The 16,155-nt window shown below is 44.9% G+C and overlaps 1 protein-coding gene across 1 annotated transcript in view; it reads right to left on the bottom strand.

Annotated features, from left to right (window-relative positions):
* Positions 1–16,155, bottom strand: part of LOC126092678 (dipeptidyl aminopeptidase-like protein 6) — a gene marked incomplete at its 5' end in the record, with an annotated part of 446,401 nt that overhangs the window by 247,801 nt on the left and 182,445 nt on the right. Inside the window, one exon of the mRNA XM_049908399.1 lies at positions 650–744. Within this exon, the coding sequence (XP_049764356.1) occupies positions 650–744 (95 nt within the window). The remainder of the gene's footprint in view (positions 1–649; positions 745–16,155) is intronic.

Here is a 16,155-nt window from a genome sequence, read left to right as displayed (position 1 = left end):
AAGGCTGACAGCTGTTGGGTGCTTCGAACTCCTGGACTCACGGAACTAAAAATTCAGGAGAACTGCCTAGAATGGAAGTAAAAACAAATAATCCTCCATTTTTATAGATTCAACACAGGCTGGTGTCGACGATTTGTAGTCATAGCTGCTACAGCACGAACCTACCTGACTCTAAAATGAACAATGATGGTTTAAAACCAGTCAACGATGAACAAAGTGACTATTTGGCAGTAACTCCATTAATTAACTGACTCAGTCACGGACTCATTCTTTAACAATATGTCAGTTTCTCCAGCATACACTTCCCTCAGGACAGTGTATCTTCTTGTAAAGGTACCATAACAATGGTGAAAGTGAGGGATTCGAAATATGAATTTTTGGCAGGCATATTCGAGTTACTCCATTTGGCACTTGTTGAATTCGTCCCGTTCTTACATCTAAATAACTTCTTGTCTGGGTAACGTTTGAAGTCCAATGGAGAGGTTGTGGTCGCCTTAGACTTTTTGCTACAGTCTTCTTCGTTTTTCTAAAAGATTTTAATTAAATATTATTTTCGTACAATGCAGGTATGTAATGAAAATGTCGCTGGATATATAAACTTATTCAAGTATTTCTCGACAAAGTTTATCAAAAATACCGGGGTACTTACGAAGGTTTGGTTGGACATAATGCTTCGACTGGTAAGGTTGGCAGCGTTGAACAGGCTGATGCCTCCCCATTGGTCCCGGAACACAAGTTCGTCCCCTGTAACAAAATGTAAACTTTGTCTTTTCGAAACACTGCACTTGAGATCGGGTTAAAAATTATAAGACCTGTAAACTATAACCACAGCATTTTTGGACTTAAAGCCGTCGAAATTGTAAGGTGGTATAAACAGTTGACAGTCCTTAGAAAATTGACTAAGAAAATGTGACTTATCATCGCTTTTGGCTATATGTACACAAAGATTGAAAGACATGTTAACAGAAATGAGCAGAATACTTAATACACTGAGGTGACAAAATGTAATGGGATAGCGATATGCACATATACAAATGGCGGTAGTATCGCATGAAAAAGGTATAAAAGGCCAGCGCATTGGCGGAGCTGTTATTTGTACTCAGGTGATCCATGGGAAAAGGTTTCCAAGGGGATTATGGCCGGACGACGGGAATTAACAGACTTTTAACACGGAATGGTAGGTGGAGCTAGACATATAGGACATTCCATTCCGGAAACTGTTAGGAAATTCTGTATTACGAGATCCACAGAGTGTGCCGAGAATACAAAATTCCAGGCATTACCTCTCATCACGACCAACGCAGTGGAATGACGACCTTCACTTAACTATCGTAAACAGCAGCGTATGCATAGAATTGTCAGTGCTAACAGACAAGCAACATTGCGTGAAATAACCGAAGGAATAAAAGTGGAATTTACGGTGGATGTATCCGTTAGGACAGAGCGGTGAGCAGACGACCGACGCGAGTGACTGTTAACAGCACGGTACGGCCTGCATCGCCTCTCCTGGATTCGTGACCATTTCGGTTGGTCCTAGACTGTTGGAAAACCGTTCCCTGGTCAGATAAGTCCCGATTGACTTGCTAAGAGCAATAGCAGCGTTCGAGTATGGCGTAGACCCCACTGAGTCATGGACCCAACAAAGAACTGTGCAGGCTGGTGGTGGCTCCATAATGGTGTGGGCTGTGTTCACATGGAATGGACTGGGTCCTCTGGTCCAAGTAAACCGATTATTGAGTGTAAATGATTATGTTCGGTAATTTTGAGACATTTGCACCCAAACAACGATGAATTTTCATGGATGTCGATGCGCCATGGCACAAGGGCCACAATTGTTCACGACTGATTTGAAGAACATTCTGGACAGTTCGAGTGAATAATTTGGCCATTAAGATCGCAGGACATGAATCCCATTGAACATTTATCGGACATAATCGAGAGGGCCGTTCGTGAACAAAAGCCTGAAGTTCCAAGTATTTCGCAATTGTGGACGACTATAGGGCGGCATGGCTCAGTATTTCTGCAGGGGACTTCCAACGACATGTTGACTACATGTAATTCAAGGGTTGTTGCACTACTCCAGTCAAAAAGAGGTCCAACACGACATTAGGAGGTATTCCATAACTTTTGTCACCTCAGTGTATATGTTGTCTATCGATTAAGGATAAACAGAGAGAATACTATGAAGAGTAGTAGGAAAGAGATGAAGACTAGCGTAATGTTTGAGCTGGGAACGACACGACAGTACAAGATGTGAAATGTTCTCCGAATAGCCACCCGGATGACCGAAGTAAGGATGTCATCTTGGGCGCATCCTCGTCACTTCTGAGCATTTTATACAGGGTGTTCCGCTTATCTTGGATACTCCAGATAACTTTTGTCCAGAAGAAAAATGAAAATGTATCATTTAAATTTTGTTTAGATACCAGAGGGAATATAATCCAGCATGACTTCCTTTCGTGCAAATTTACTTCTTAAGGAAAACGAACAGCAGCACGACTTTTTCAATGGCAGGCGGTATTTTTTATTTGGTTATCTACTGCCTCTCTTCAGAACCAGTTCAAAAACTTATCACAGTGTTACATTTACATAATCATGTCGTTATATAAAACGTAACACAAATATGACTTTGACTCTCGTTTATAACTATTCATTGCAGGTACCTCCTTTTGCTGGAGTTAACAATAAACAAATGCAAATAAATGCACACTGGTCCTTTAGAGAACCTTCTTCAGTTGAAGGTTTTTGCGAGTGTCATGTATACCAAGGAAGAGATGATAGAAGTGAGAACTGTGGAGGATGTAAGATATACAGTATGTGTACATGTAGTACACTGCTGTAGTCCTTCTAAACGATATATCTTCCACAGTAAGGGCAGTCCCTGATTAAAAAATGCAGCATAATTTTTTTTCGTTTATTGTGGTTGAAAGTAGGCGAAATGCCACTCAGGCAGAGGATCTCTGCAACCATGACAAGAACCGCCTTTCCGACGTATGTTTTGTTGTCTTGTTGTGACAGAAAACGGAAAGTTTCAACCAATTGCAACGTAATAATCGTAGAACTTGCTCAGATGGAGATGTCTAAGTTATTGTTCTCATTCTGTTGCGATAAATTCACACTTGAGCACGTGACTGTTTGAGCAGGTGACTGACATTCCTAAACCCAGCCGACATCGCATCTTAACACATCAATCGTTCTTTTTTTTTTAGCTTTTTCCACATATGAGCAGTATTTCTAACTTCTTCCGCTAGAAATGTATACAATTAACAGTTGTTTGTTAAAAGTTGTTTCACACCGTCCTACCGCGGCTTGCGGCGTAACTATTTATGTTTAGCTTGGTGGGTTTAGATATCGTTGTCGTTGCATTTTTTCACGTAACGTGTTCCTTACTATGAATTAGGCACTCACTTCAACAAATTCATCTCTGCCGGTGTCTCATTTTCACCTGTCTGAAAAAAATGAAGGAAGCCATACCTGTCCTCCTAGTAGCCGTGAAATTCAGCCGGAGCTAGGAGAGAGGCGTTCACGTCTGTGAACTATGTTTGTGAAATAAATTGCCGAGTTTTAAATATGTTGACGTGAACTATATTATTTAATTAAATCATTTAATAATTTGATCTTTTATTAGGAAGAGAGAGAGAGAATATTGACGAAACGGAGCCACAAGATGTCTTTCTCCAGTCTTAGCAGCTGTAGTAGAAAAAATTTGTATGAGAGTCTTCACGTTTGCTTATGTAAGCAAGACAATAAAAAGGTTGAATGTATGTACTGTCAGTGCTAACGCTGTGCTCTTTGACTTCTGGAATGCATTTAGCAAAGTTATGCACTGTCGTTTAGTCAACTGTATACGAGCTTAGCGAGTATCGGACCAGAATTGTGATTGTATACAATACTTCCTTGAAAACAGAATTCAACACGCTGTTATTAACGGAACAAACTTTCGGGAATGCTCGAGGGATGTGTTGCAAGGCCACTGCTTTGCAGTTTACATTATAGATATCCGTACTTATTGCAAAAATATATGTATCTGTGATCCACATCTCCTTCATAACCACTTGACCGATCTCCACCAAACTTGGTACACACATCCCTTACTGCCTCAATCTCTATCGGGGTAAGAACCATCTACCAACCATAGTTCGTCAGAAACACTGAGATACGTGAAAACCTGCCGCATTGGTGGATGACATTTAAATTTATCACTTCTTATAATCTACCTCTATTCGCAACACGTTCACAGACAACATCCAGATATGTCGCTAAATGTACCTACAATATTATATTATTGTACGACGCATAGATGAGGAGATATGGTGTCTTAAAGACTGAGATGCGTGAAAAATCTGCCGCTACATGCATGACTTTTAATTTTTTTAATTTATTGGCCTTGAGGACATGCCTATATAGCGATCTCAATATCGGAATGCCACTTGCGACGATACGAAAGTGAGGACAACACAACACACCGAGGAGAAAAATCTTCAACCCGGTCGGATATCGAACTCGGGTACACTCGGTCAACAATCCGCCACGCTGACCGCGCAGCTACCGAGGCGGACGTATAAATTCATTGATGCTTTGCAACTAACTTACTCTCGACATATTTTGCTGATAGTATTCACATATGCCGCTGAACGTACCTAACCAAAAAATGGTTCAAATGGATGTAAGTACTATGGGACTTAACATCTGAGGTCATCAGTCCCCTAGACTTAGAACTACTTAAACCTAGCTAACCTAAGGACATCACACACATCCATGCCCGAAGCAGGATTCGAACCTGCGACTGTAGCAGCAGCGCGGTTCCGGACTAAACGTACCTACCCAACTATATATTTGTACGACAAATAGTTCAATAGATGTGACTTCATATAGACACAGATACGTGAAAAAATGTCACATCACGAATGAAGTTTTAATAAATTTACTCTGTACTAGTAAGACACTCCTACATTCGAGTCAGATTAGGGAAATCGCTGGTACCTCGCAACGGGTTCAACTGCGCAGCGCAAACGCCTCAGTGTGAATACGATAGCTGTCTGTAGAACTATAAATCGCTTTGTATACATGCGAACCAATGTCGCCCAGCCTACAGAAACTGTACGGGATCATATTGCTTATTTTGGATATATTTACACATTTGTACGTTATGCACGTTTCTTTGTACAACTGTTTCATAATTTCAATTGAGTTTTGGTGAGTAAATTGAAGTAAGATTTTTTCGATACGTTCACTTCACTACAAATAGAGTTTATTTTTTTCGTTTCTCATAGAAAATTGACAAAATGAATATCCCGATAATGCCAGGTTTGTCAGCTAGTAGTGGATAAGTTGGAGGCTATTCGCGGACGTTGGTGGTGTGTATAGGAGGGTTAGAACGCCGAGAAGGCTCTAGCGAACTGCAGGATGCCCCTGAAAAGAACCTACAATTGACGCAAGGATTGGCAGTTGCCCCTCAACGTCTTAAAAGAAGACCTGAACGTGTTGTGCGCAAACAGGCTAAGAGATCCACTGCTGTTCGAATACACTATTGGCAAAACAATCGCTGGAAACAGTAAATAGAGTAAAGTACCTAAATGTAGATGTCTAAATTGTTATTTGAATAACTTCTCCGGGAATCTTAACTAGACAGGAGTCTATAAGCATTTATGATGACATATTTGATAAAGAGCTATTTCGTGTCCAATGGTGAGTTCTCTTACAACAGTACAAGGGATGTCTTGAGCGTCATAATATTTGGTAATCTTCAATGAATAGATAAGGGTAGTGGATCTTATATTCTATGCTAGGAAATGGTACGCGAGTGTACAATACGTTCAAATAAGTCTTACGCTGAAGAACTATTTCCGGGGTGAAATGTCTTGGCCTAAAGAGATGTGTGTCGAACCAGTACTCAAAAGTGGACGTGAAACCTTGTCATTTCCTGGAAAATACGACTACCCACTGAGCTATGCAAATACGACTGATGTCTTGCTTTAAAGGCAAGTTTTGAAGGTTGGAACATAGGCACTCTACTGGAGACACGGCTGAAATTGCGAAAATACGTCTATAGTAGCGTTTTGGCAACATAAGGACACTGCCCTTATCCTTAAGGTAGTTTTAGGAGAGATCTCACGCTACTGTAGGATTTAGGCCTATAAATATTTCTAGTACGTCTGCGTAATTACGGTTGGGTTGGGTTGTTTGAGGGAAGAGACAAAACAGCGAGGTGATCCGTCTCATCGGATTAAGGAAAGAGGGGAAGGAAGTCGGCCGTGCCCTTTCAAAGGAACCATCCGGCGTTTGCCTGGAGCGATTTAGGGAAATCACGGAAAACATAAATGAGGATGGCCGGACGCGGGATTAAACCATCGTCCTCCTGAATGCGGACCGAGCGAGGTGGCGCAGTGGTTAGCACACTGGACTCGCATTCGGGAGGACGACGGTTCAATCCCGTCTCCGGCCATCCTGATTTAGGTTTTCCGTGATTTCCCTAAATCGCTTCAGGGAAATGCCGGGCTGGTTCCTTGGAAAGGGCACGGCCGATTTCCTTCCCCATCCTTTCCTCACCCGAGCTTGCGCTCCGTCTCTAATGACCTCGTTGTCGACGGGACGTTAAACACTAATATCCTCCTCCTCCTCCTCCTGAATGCGAGTCCAGTGTGCTAACCACTGCGCCAGGGCAGGGAGAGAAGCAAAGGTAGGTACAAGTTCAGATGTTTCTAACATCGATGTTAAGTGATGAATGTACAGACTGATATAAAAAGCAATAAACAAAGACATCTAATGTCACTTTTACTTATCATAGAATGCTGCAATAATGAGCATTAAAAAAACAAACACCGTCAGAACAGTCCTTGAAGGCCCAACTGTACCGACCGGCCGCCGCCTCATCCTCAGTCCACAGGCGTCACCAGATGTAGAAGCGGACGGGCGTGTGATCAGCGCCCCACTCTCCTACCCGTTGTCAGCTTTCAGCTACTTCTCACTCAAGCAGCTCCTCAATTGGCCTCACAAGGACTGAGTGCAACTCACTTGCCAACAGTACTCAGCAGACCCAGACATGACACATCCAAGTGATAGCCCGGCCCGACAGCGCCTAACTTCGGTTGGTTGGTTGGTTGGTGTGAGGATTAAAGGGACCAAACTGCAGAGGTCATCGGTCCCTTGTTTCATAAACACACACAGCACAGTGAAACCATCCACCAGTCAGGCGAAACACTAAAATTATAATTCCGGGGGAAGAAAAGCCCCATGGTCAATGGTAAGACAACACGGAAAACGGAGCACAGCAACAAAAACAACATAGAGAACAAAGGCAGAAGGAATTAAAACTGCACAGCAGAGGACTGTGGCTGGCTGATCACGAAAATAATAGGATGAGCCAGCCACTGTGCAACACGTTAAAACCTCCAGCCTAAAAGATTAGGGTGGAGTCGAATTACAACACAAAACAAAGTAAAAGATGCAGCACAAAAGAGGGTGACGCAATAAAATTAGAGGGACCTATAAAAGCCACTTGCTCGAAGAAAACCTAAAACACGATGTGCCATAGACTCATCGTCACCTAAAAGGGATGATAAATCATTCAGGAGATTAAAAGTTCGCCTGAGGGCGGTTAAAAGAGGACATTCCAACAATAAATGGGCCACCGTCATGGTTTCACCACAGCGACAATGAGGGGGGTCCTCTCGACGCAGCAGATGACCATGCGTTAGCCAAGAGTGACCAATGCGGAGCCTACAGAGAATAACAGAATCCCTGCGAGAGACCCGCATGGAGGAACCCCACACGGTCGTGGTCTCCTTTACACGCCGTAACTTGTTGGGTACAGACAGAGTGCGCCATTCGTCTGCCCACATCCCAAAGACACAACGGCGTAACACCGATCGGAGATCAGTTGCCGGGAGGTGATCTGACGGGAACCGGTATTACCACTGCGGCGAGGCTGTTGGCAGTAATTAACATTACGAGTTGCCAAAACTGTTTTTTGTTCCGAACAAACAATAATGTTTTCGAGAGACATTTTCCCTACAGTCTCTTGCATTGTTCCTTTTGAGGACAGTCGTTCAGAAACTAATGATGCACCTATATAGTTTAAATACTTGAGTGCAATTTTTGCAATTCCATGTCATGGGCTAGAGGTAGCGTCTTTGATTAGCAATCAAAAGGTCCTCAGTCCCCAGTTAGAACTCCATCACGGGTTAAATTTGGAACAAAAATCATCAGTAGTGGCGGCCGAAGGCTTCCGACACAAAACGTTATAGCTCCTTCAGCCAATGGCGTTGTCAATGAGCGCGGAGGAGCGAACATAGGTTCAGGATACTCTCTTGCCCTTGGTGTGGGAAACTGCCCCTAAAGGCGGAGGAACCAGAAATGATCAACGGCATGAGGATCAGATGGCAATGGAAATCATTGCATTAAAGACACATAATGTATATCACAAGGCATACGGATGTATAAGAGGGGACTGCCGGCCTTTGTGACCGAGCGGTTCTAGGCGCTTCAGTCCGGAACCGCGCTGCTGCTACGGTCGCTGGTTCGAATCATGTTTCGGGCATGGATGTGTGTGCTGTCCTTAGGTGAATTAGGTTTAAGTAGTTGTAAGTCTAGGGGACTGATGACCTCAGATGTTAAGTCCCATAGTGCTCAGAGCTATTTGAACCAGTTTTTCTAAGAGGCGACTGTCAAGCGGGAGGTGAACAGGAGAGAAACACTGAATAGCCAACGACAGGATAACGTTCTATAAATCGGGACGTAAAAATGTCGGAAGTTTGAACGTGGTAGGTAAGCTAGAAAATCTGAAAAGGAAATTCTATAGCTTAATCTAGACATGGCGATGGTCAGCGAAGTGAAATTTTAAAGGAGATAAGGATTTCTGATCAGATGAGTATAGGCTAATATCAACAGCTTCAGAAAATGGTATTACGGGAGTAGGATTCGTTATGAACAGGAAGGTACGGCACAGGCAGAATTGTTGTGAACAGTTCAGTAACAGCATAATTCCCATCGGAATCAATAGAAAACCATGGCCGACAATGATAGTTCAGGTGTACATGCCGACGTCGCAACCTAAAGATGAAGAGATGGAGAGATTATATGAGGATTTTGAATGGATAAATCAGCACGTAAAGGGAGATGAAAATTAATAGTCATAGGGGGTTGGAAAGCGGTTGTAGGGTAAGAGTAGAAGGAAGGGACAATTTGGACTTGGTTCAAGGAATGAGAGAGTAGAAAGATTAATTAAGCTCTGCAATAAAGTTCAGCTAGTAATCGCAAATACTCCATTCAGGAATCACAAGAGTAGGAGGTATATTTGGAAAGGCGGGAGATACGGCGGATCTCAGTTAGATTACCTAATGGCAGGGCGAGATTCCGAAATCAGATACTGGATTTTAAGGCCTACCAAGGAGCAGATAGTGGCTCAGATCACAATTCCACAGTAATGAAGAATAGGATGATGTTTAAGAGGCTAGTCAGGAAGAATCAATGTGCAAAGAAGTGGGATAAAGAAGTGCTAAGGAATGAAGAGGTACGCTTGAAATTCACTAAGGCTATAGATACTGCAATAAGGAACAGCTCAGTAGACAGTACAGTTGAAGAGGAGTGGACATCTCTAAACAGGGCAATCACATAAGTTGGAAGTAAAAATACAGGAGCAAAGCAGGTAACTGGTAAGAAACTATGAGTGACAGAAGATGTTCCTCAGCTGGTAGATAAAAGAAGTAAGTATAAAAATTGTTCAGGGAAATTCGAGAATACATAAATAGAAATCATTGAGGAATCAAATAAATAGAAAGTGCAGGAGAGCAAAGGCTACATGAAAAATCTGAAGAAACCGAAAACGAAATGATTGCTGGAAGGACTGACTCGGCATATAGGAAAGAAACGTTTGCTGAAACTAAAAGCAAAAGAGTTAATATCAGGAGTGCAATGGGAATACCACTGCCAAATGCAGAGGAGAGAGCGGATAGGTGAAAAGAATGCACTGAAGACCTTTGTGATGGGGAGGACTCGTCTGATGACGCGATAGAACAATAAACAGTAGCCGATATAGAGGAAATAGACGATCCAGCATTGGAATCTTAATTTCAAGAGCCCAGGAAGACTTAAAATCAAATAAGGCTCAAGGAATAGGTAACATTCCATTAGAATTTCTAAAACCGTTGGAGAAAATGGCAACAAAATGACTATTCACGTCGGTGTGTAGAATGTATGAGTTTAGCTGTATAAAATCGCACTTTCGGAAAAATATGTTCCACACAATTCCCAAGACTGCAAGGGCCGATAGGTGCGAAAATTATCGCACAGTCAGCCTTACAGCTCATGAATCCAAGTTGCTGAGGAGAATAATAATCAGAATAATGGAAAAGAGAATTGAGGATGTGCTAGGTGACGATCACTTTAGCTTTAAGAAAGGTAAAGACACCATAGACGCAATTCTGACGTTGCGCTTGACAACAGAAGCAAAATATAAAGTAAAATCAAGACACCTTCATAGGATTTGTCGAACTGGAAAAAGCGTTCGACAATGTACAATTATGGAAACTGAAGGTAATCTACTGTGAGAGACGGGTAATATGCAACATGTACAAGAGCAAAGACGGAATAATAAGAGTGGAAGAACTCCAATCAAGTGCATGGATTAAAAGAGATGTAAGACAGGGATGTAGTCTTTCGCCTCTACTGTTCAATCTGTGGATCGAAGAAGCAATGATGGAAATAAAAGAAAGTTTCAACAGTGAGATTAAAATTCATGGTGAAAGGATATCAGTGATAAGATTTCCAGATGACATTGCTATCCTTCGTGAAAGTGAAGAAGAATTACCGGTTTTGCTGAATGAGACGAACAGTCTAATGAATACAAAATATAGATTGAGAGTAAATCTAAGAAAGACGAAAACAGTGAGAAGTAGCAGAAATGAGAACAACGAAAAACTAAATATCACGATTGATGGTCACAAAGTAGGTGAAGTTAAAGAAACCTGCTACCTAGGTAGCAAAATAACCCCATGACGGACGGAGAAGGAGGACATCAAAAGCAGAGTAGCTCCGGCACAGAGGGCATTCCTGGCCAAGAGAAATCTACCAGTATGAAACATAGACCTTAATTTGAGGAAGAAATTTCTGATAATGTACGTTTGGAGCACAGCGTTGAATGGACTGTGGGAAAACCGGATAAAAAGAGACTCGAAGAATTTGAGATGTGATGCTACCGAAACATGTTGATAAATAGGTGGACTGACAAGGTGAGGAATGCGGAGGTTCCCCTCAGAATCGGTGATACAATAAACATATGGAGAACACTGGCAAGAAGGAAGAGGATGGCGGGACATCAATTAAGACATCCTAACTTTCATGGTACTAGAGGCAGCTGTAGAGGGTAAAAATTGTAGAGGAAGAGTGAGATTTGAATACAACCAGCAAATAATTGAGGATGTAGGTTGCAAGTGGTACTACATAATACAGAGTTTATCACAGGAGAGGCCGCATCAACCCAGTCAGAGGACTAGGTTAAGGTACAGAAGGCAATCTTTCAGAAAACAACTCAATTGTGATGGTAGGTGTGTTTCTGTTCCTATCTGAAGATTGTACTTTGTTTGTGCTGATTTATAATGTACGTTCTGTAAAACTACACTCCTGGAAATTGAAATAAGAACACCATGAATTCATTGTCCCAGGAAGGGGAAACTTTATTGACACATTCCTGGGGTCAGATACATCACATGATCACACTGACAGAACCACAGGCACATAGACACAGGCAACAGAGCATGCACAATGTCGGCACTAGTACAGTGTATATCCACCTTTCGCAGCAATGCAGGCTGCTATTCTCCCATGGAGACGATCGTAGAGATGCTGGATGTAGTCCTGTGGAACGGCTTGCCATGCCATTTCCACCTGGCGCCTCAGTTGGACCAGCGTTCGTGCTGGACGTGCAGACCGCGTGAGACGACGCTTCATCCAGTCCCAAACATGCTCAATGGGGGACAGATCCGGAGATCTTGCTGGCCAGGGTAGTTGACTTACACCTTCTAGAGCACGTTGGGTGGCACGGGATACATGCGGACGTGCATTGTCCTGTTGGAACAGCAAGTTCCCTTGCCGGTCTAGGAATGGTAGAACGATGGGTTCGATGACGGTTTGGATGTACCGTGCACTATTCAGTGTCCCCTCGACGATCACCAGTGGTGTACGGCCAGTGTAGGAGATCACTCCCCACACCATGATGCCGGGTGTTGGCCCTGTGTGCCTCGGTCGTATGCAGTCCTGATTGTGGCGCTCACCTGCACGGCGCCAAACACGCATACGACCATCATTGGCACCAAGGCAGAAGCGACTCTCATCGCTGAAGACGACACGTCTCCATTCGTCCCTCCATTCACGCCTGTCGCGACACCACTGGAGGCGGGCTGCACGATGTTGGGGCGTGAGCGGAAGACGGCCTAACGGTGTGCGGGACCGTAGCCCAGCTTCATGGAGACGGTTGCGAATGGTCCTCGCCGATACCCCGGGAGCAACAGTGTCCGTAATTTGCTGGGAAGTGGCGGTGCGGTCCCCTACAGCACTGCGTAGGATCCTACGGTCTTGGCGTGCATCCGTGCGTCGCTGCGGTCCGGTCCCAGGTCGACGGGCACGTGCACCTTCCGCCGACCACTGGCGACAACATCGATGTACTGTGGAGACCTCACGCCCCACGTGTTGATGAATTCGGCGGTACGTCCACCCGGCCTCCCGCATGCCCACTATACGCCCTCGCTCAAAGTCCCGTCAACTGCACATACGGTTCACGTCCACGCTGTCGCGGCATGCTACCAGTGTTAAAGACTGCGATGGAGCTCCGTATGCCACGGCAAACTGGCTGACACTGACGGCGGCGGTGCACAAATGCTGCGCAGCTAGCGCCATTCGACGGCCAACACCGCGGTTCCTGGTGTGTCCGCTGTGCCGTGCGTGTGATCATTGCTTGTACAGCCCTCTCGCAGTGTCCGGAGCAAGTATGGTGGGTCTGACACACCGGTGTCAATGTGTTCTTTTTTCCATTTCCAGGAGTGTAGTTTCATTACTCCGTTTTGTTGTATCAATGTACTGTTCAACCCCATTGAGACATTGAACTGCTTCAAGGAAATCCTGGATGCTTTTCGTTGTCTGCTAACAGGCTAATGCTTCTTGATAGTGTATGTTCTTTAAGCTAGGTTCTAGCAGCATTGATATGGCTAACGTGTTAACAATGTTCAGTTGGTGGAAAACATTTTTTGATTTCTGTTGTGATAGTACTTGAGCCGTGCTCTCTCCCAACTATGCGATTTTGTGAACTTCGCTGTCTATCTGTGTTAGGTTTCCCGCCCTTGTCGCGGTTACGTTGTGGTTCTTCTTCCTTCTACGTGTGGCAGCAGTGATGTGTATCGATATTTGCGCCGTGTACCATCTTTGGTTTGGTGCATATAGTTTCCAGCAAGGGGGTCTGGAGTGAGTCGTTCGGTTTTTGCGGAAGAGGGAAGTTATCTCCGCGTGGTGCAGTTGGCTGGGGCCGCTGGCTGCCCCTGGGCAGTGTCGGAGCCTGTGTGGAGCTGTCCGGTCGGTACGAGCTTCGTGGTTCGCCGACCTAGGACGTCGAAGTTGAGTAGTGGTTTCGACTACCCAAGCCACGTCTATTCATGTTGTGGTGGTTCGCTTCGGTGGTTTGCTGTTGGGGATGTTTTCCGGTGAGCAACACCGAGTGGTTCTACTGCTGAGATTTAGCCGACATGCGGTGCAATTAACTATTTTAGTCGACTACGATTTGAGTGCACCAGTGGAATTTTCTGTCTTGTGGCCGTTAGTGTTCTGTTTACCTGCCCTGGTCACTGACGTAAATTCAGGCAGTGTTCTTTTGAGAGAAGTTAACTATTACCGTGTTTCAAATTCAAGTGTACCAGCGGAATTTTCTGCCTAGTGGCCGTTAGTGTTCCAGTTACCTTGCCCTGGCCGCTAACGAAATTTCAGGTAGCGTCCTTTCCTCACCTGTTGTCGCCTTCCAACATGATGTGTAATTTTGACAGCTAATACATACTCCATTGTGGATTTTCACATATGTAACACTGCCGGTTTGAGTTCTCGTGCACTGATTGACGGGAAGCAAGTCGTTGTGTCGGTCGGTCCGAGGCTGTCCCCTGTTTGGGTTCCGACGGATCAAGTACAGTTGGGCTCACCACATGTCTCACGTAAGTGAACGACGGCAGACCGACCTGCCTGGTGGCCTTCTGAGTGCCACTGGTGTTTAATTATCTGTTGTCAGCTATTTTAAATTTTAGGCTTATGGTTCATTGTCTTGTTTTCTTAAAATTTTGCAAAATTAATTTTCAAATTTATCTTTCAAGTTTAAACATTGCGACCTTCTGCCTTTAAACGTTGTGGTAATATATTTAAAAAAATTTGAAGTTTAACTGTGGCCCTCAGCCATTGGTATTGCATATGTTGCTTCTTTAAATTATTTTATTTCTATCTTAATTGAATTTTAAGCTTTCTTGTTGATAAACATGCTGACCTTCTGCCTTTAAGGGTCTATGGTAATACACTCCTGGAAATTGAAATAAGAACACCGTGAATTCATTGTCCCAGGAAGGGGAAACTTTATTGACACATTCCTGGGGTCAGATACATCACATGATCACAGTGACAGAACCACAGGCACATAGACACAGGCAACAGAGCATGCACAATGTCGGCACTAGTACAGTGTATATCCACCTTTCGCAGCAATGCAGGCTGCTATTCTCCCATGGAGACGATCGTAGAGATGCTGGATGTAGTCCTGTGGAACGGCTTGCCATGCCATTTCCACCTGCCGCCTCAGTTGGACCAGCGTTCGTGCTGGACGTGCAGACCGCGTGAGACGACGCTTCATCCAGTCCCAAACATGCTCGATGGGGGACAGATCCGGAGATCTTGCTGGCCAGGGTAGTTGACTTACACCTTCTAGAGCACGTTGGGTGGCACGGGATACATGCGGACGTGCATTGTCCTGTTGGAACAGCAAGTTCCCTTGCCGGTCTAGGAATGGTAGAACGATGGGTTCGATGACGGTTTGGATGTACCGTGCACTATTCAGTGTCCCCTCGACGATCACCAGTGGTGTACGGCCAGTGTAAGAGATCGCTACCCCCACCATGATGCCGGGTGTTGGCCCTGTGTGCCTCGGTCGTATGCAGTCCTGATTGTGGCGCTCACCTGCACGGCGCCAAACACGCATACGACCATCATTGGCACCAAGGCAGAAGCGACTCTCATCGCTGAAGACGACACGTCTCCATTCGTCCCTCCATTCACGCCTGTCGCGACACCACTGGAGGCGGGCTGCACGATGTTGGGGCGTGAGCGGAAGACGGCCTAACGGTGTGCGGGACCGTAGCCCAGCTTCATGGAGACGGTTGCGAATGGTCCTCGCCGATACCCCGGGAGCAACAGTGTCCGTAATTTGCTGGGAAGTGGCGGTGCGGTCCCCTACAGCACTGCGTAGGATCCTACGGTCTTGGCGTGCATCCGTGCGTCGCTGCGGTCCGGTCCCAGGTCGACGGGCACGTGCACCTTCCGCCGACCACTGGCGACAACATCGATGTACTGTGGAGACCTCACGCCCCACGTGTTGATGAATTCGGCGGTACGTCCACCCGGCCTCCCGCATGCCCACTATACGCCCTCGCTCAAAGTCCCGTCAACTGCACATACGGTTCACGTCCACGCTGTCGCGGCATGCTACCAGTGTTAAAGACTGCGATGGAGCTCCGTATGCCACGGCAAACTGGCTGACACTGACGGCGGCGGTGCACAAATGCTGCGCAGCTAGCGCCATTCGACGGCCAACACCGCGGTTCCTGGTGTGTCCGCTGTGCCGTGCGTGTGATCATTGCTTGTACAGCCCTCTCGCAGTGTCCGGAGCAAGTATGGTGGGTCTGACACACCGGTGTCAATGTGTTCTTTTTTCCATTTCCAGGAGTGTATATTCTAAAATTTTTTGATTTAATTGTGGCCTTCAACCATTTGTATTGCATCTTGCATATATTGTTTTTTGAATTATTTTATTGCTATCTTAATTGGATATTTTATCTTGTTAAGATTTCTTGTTGGCGGCCTTCAGCCGTGAAAGAGTTTGATTCGGTAAAGATTCGGCTGTGTGCAGCTTTGATTGTAAAG

Source organism: Schistocerca cancellata, chromosome 7 (genome assembly GCF_023864275.1).
Source record: "Schistocerca cancellata isolate TAMUIC-IGC-003103 chromosome 7, iqSchCanc2.1, whole genome shotgun sequence".
Taxonomy (NCBI): Eukaryota; Metazoa; Arthropoda; class Insecta; order Orthoptera; family Acrididae; genus Schistocerca; species Schistocerca cancellata.
This window is presented reverse-complemented; position numbering and strand designations above follow the sequence as displayed.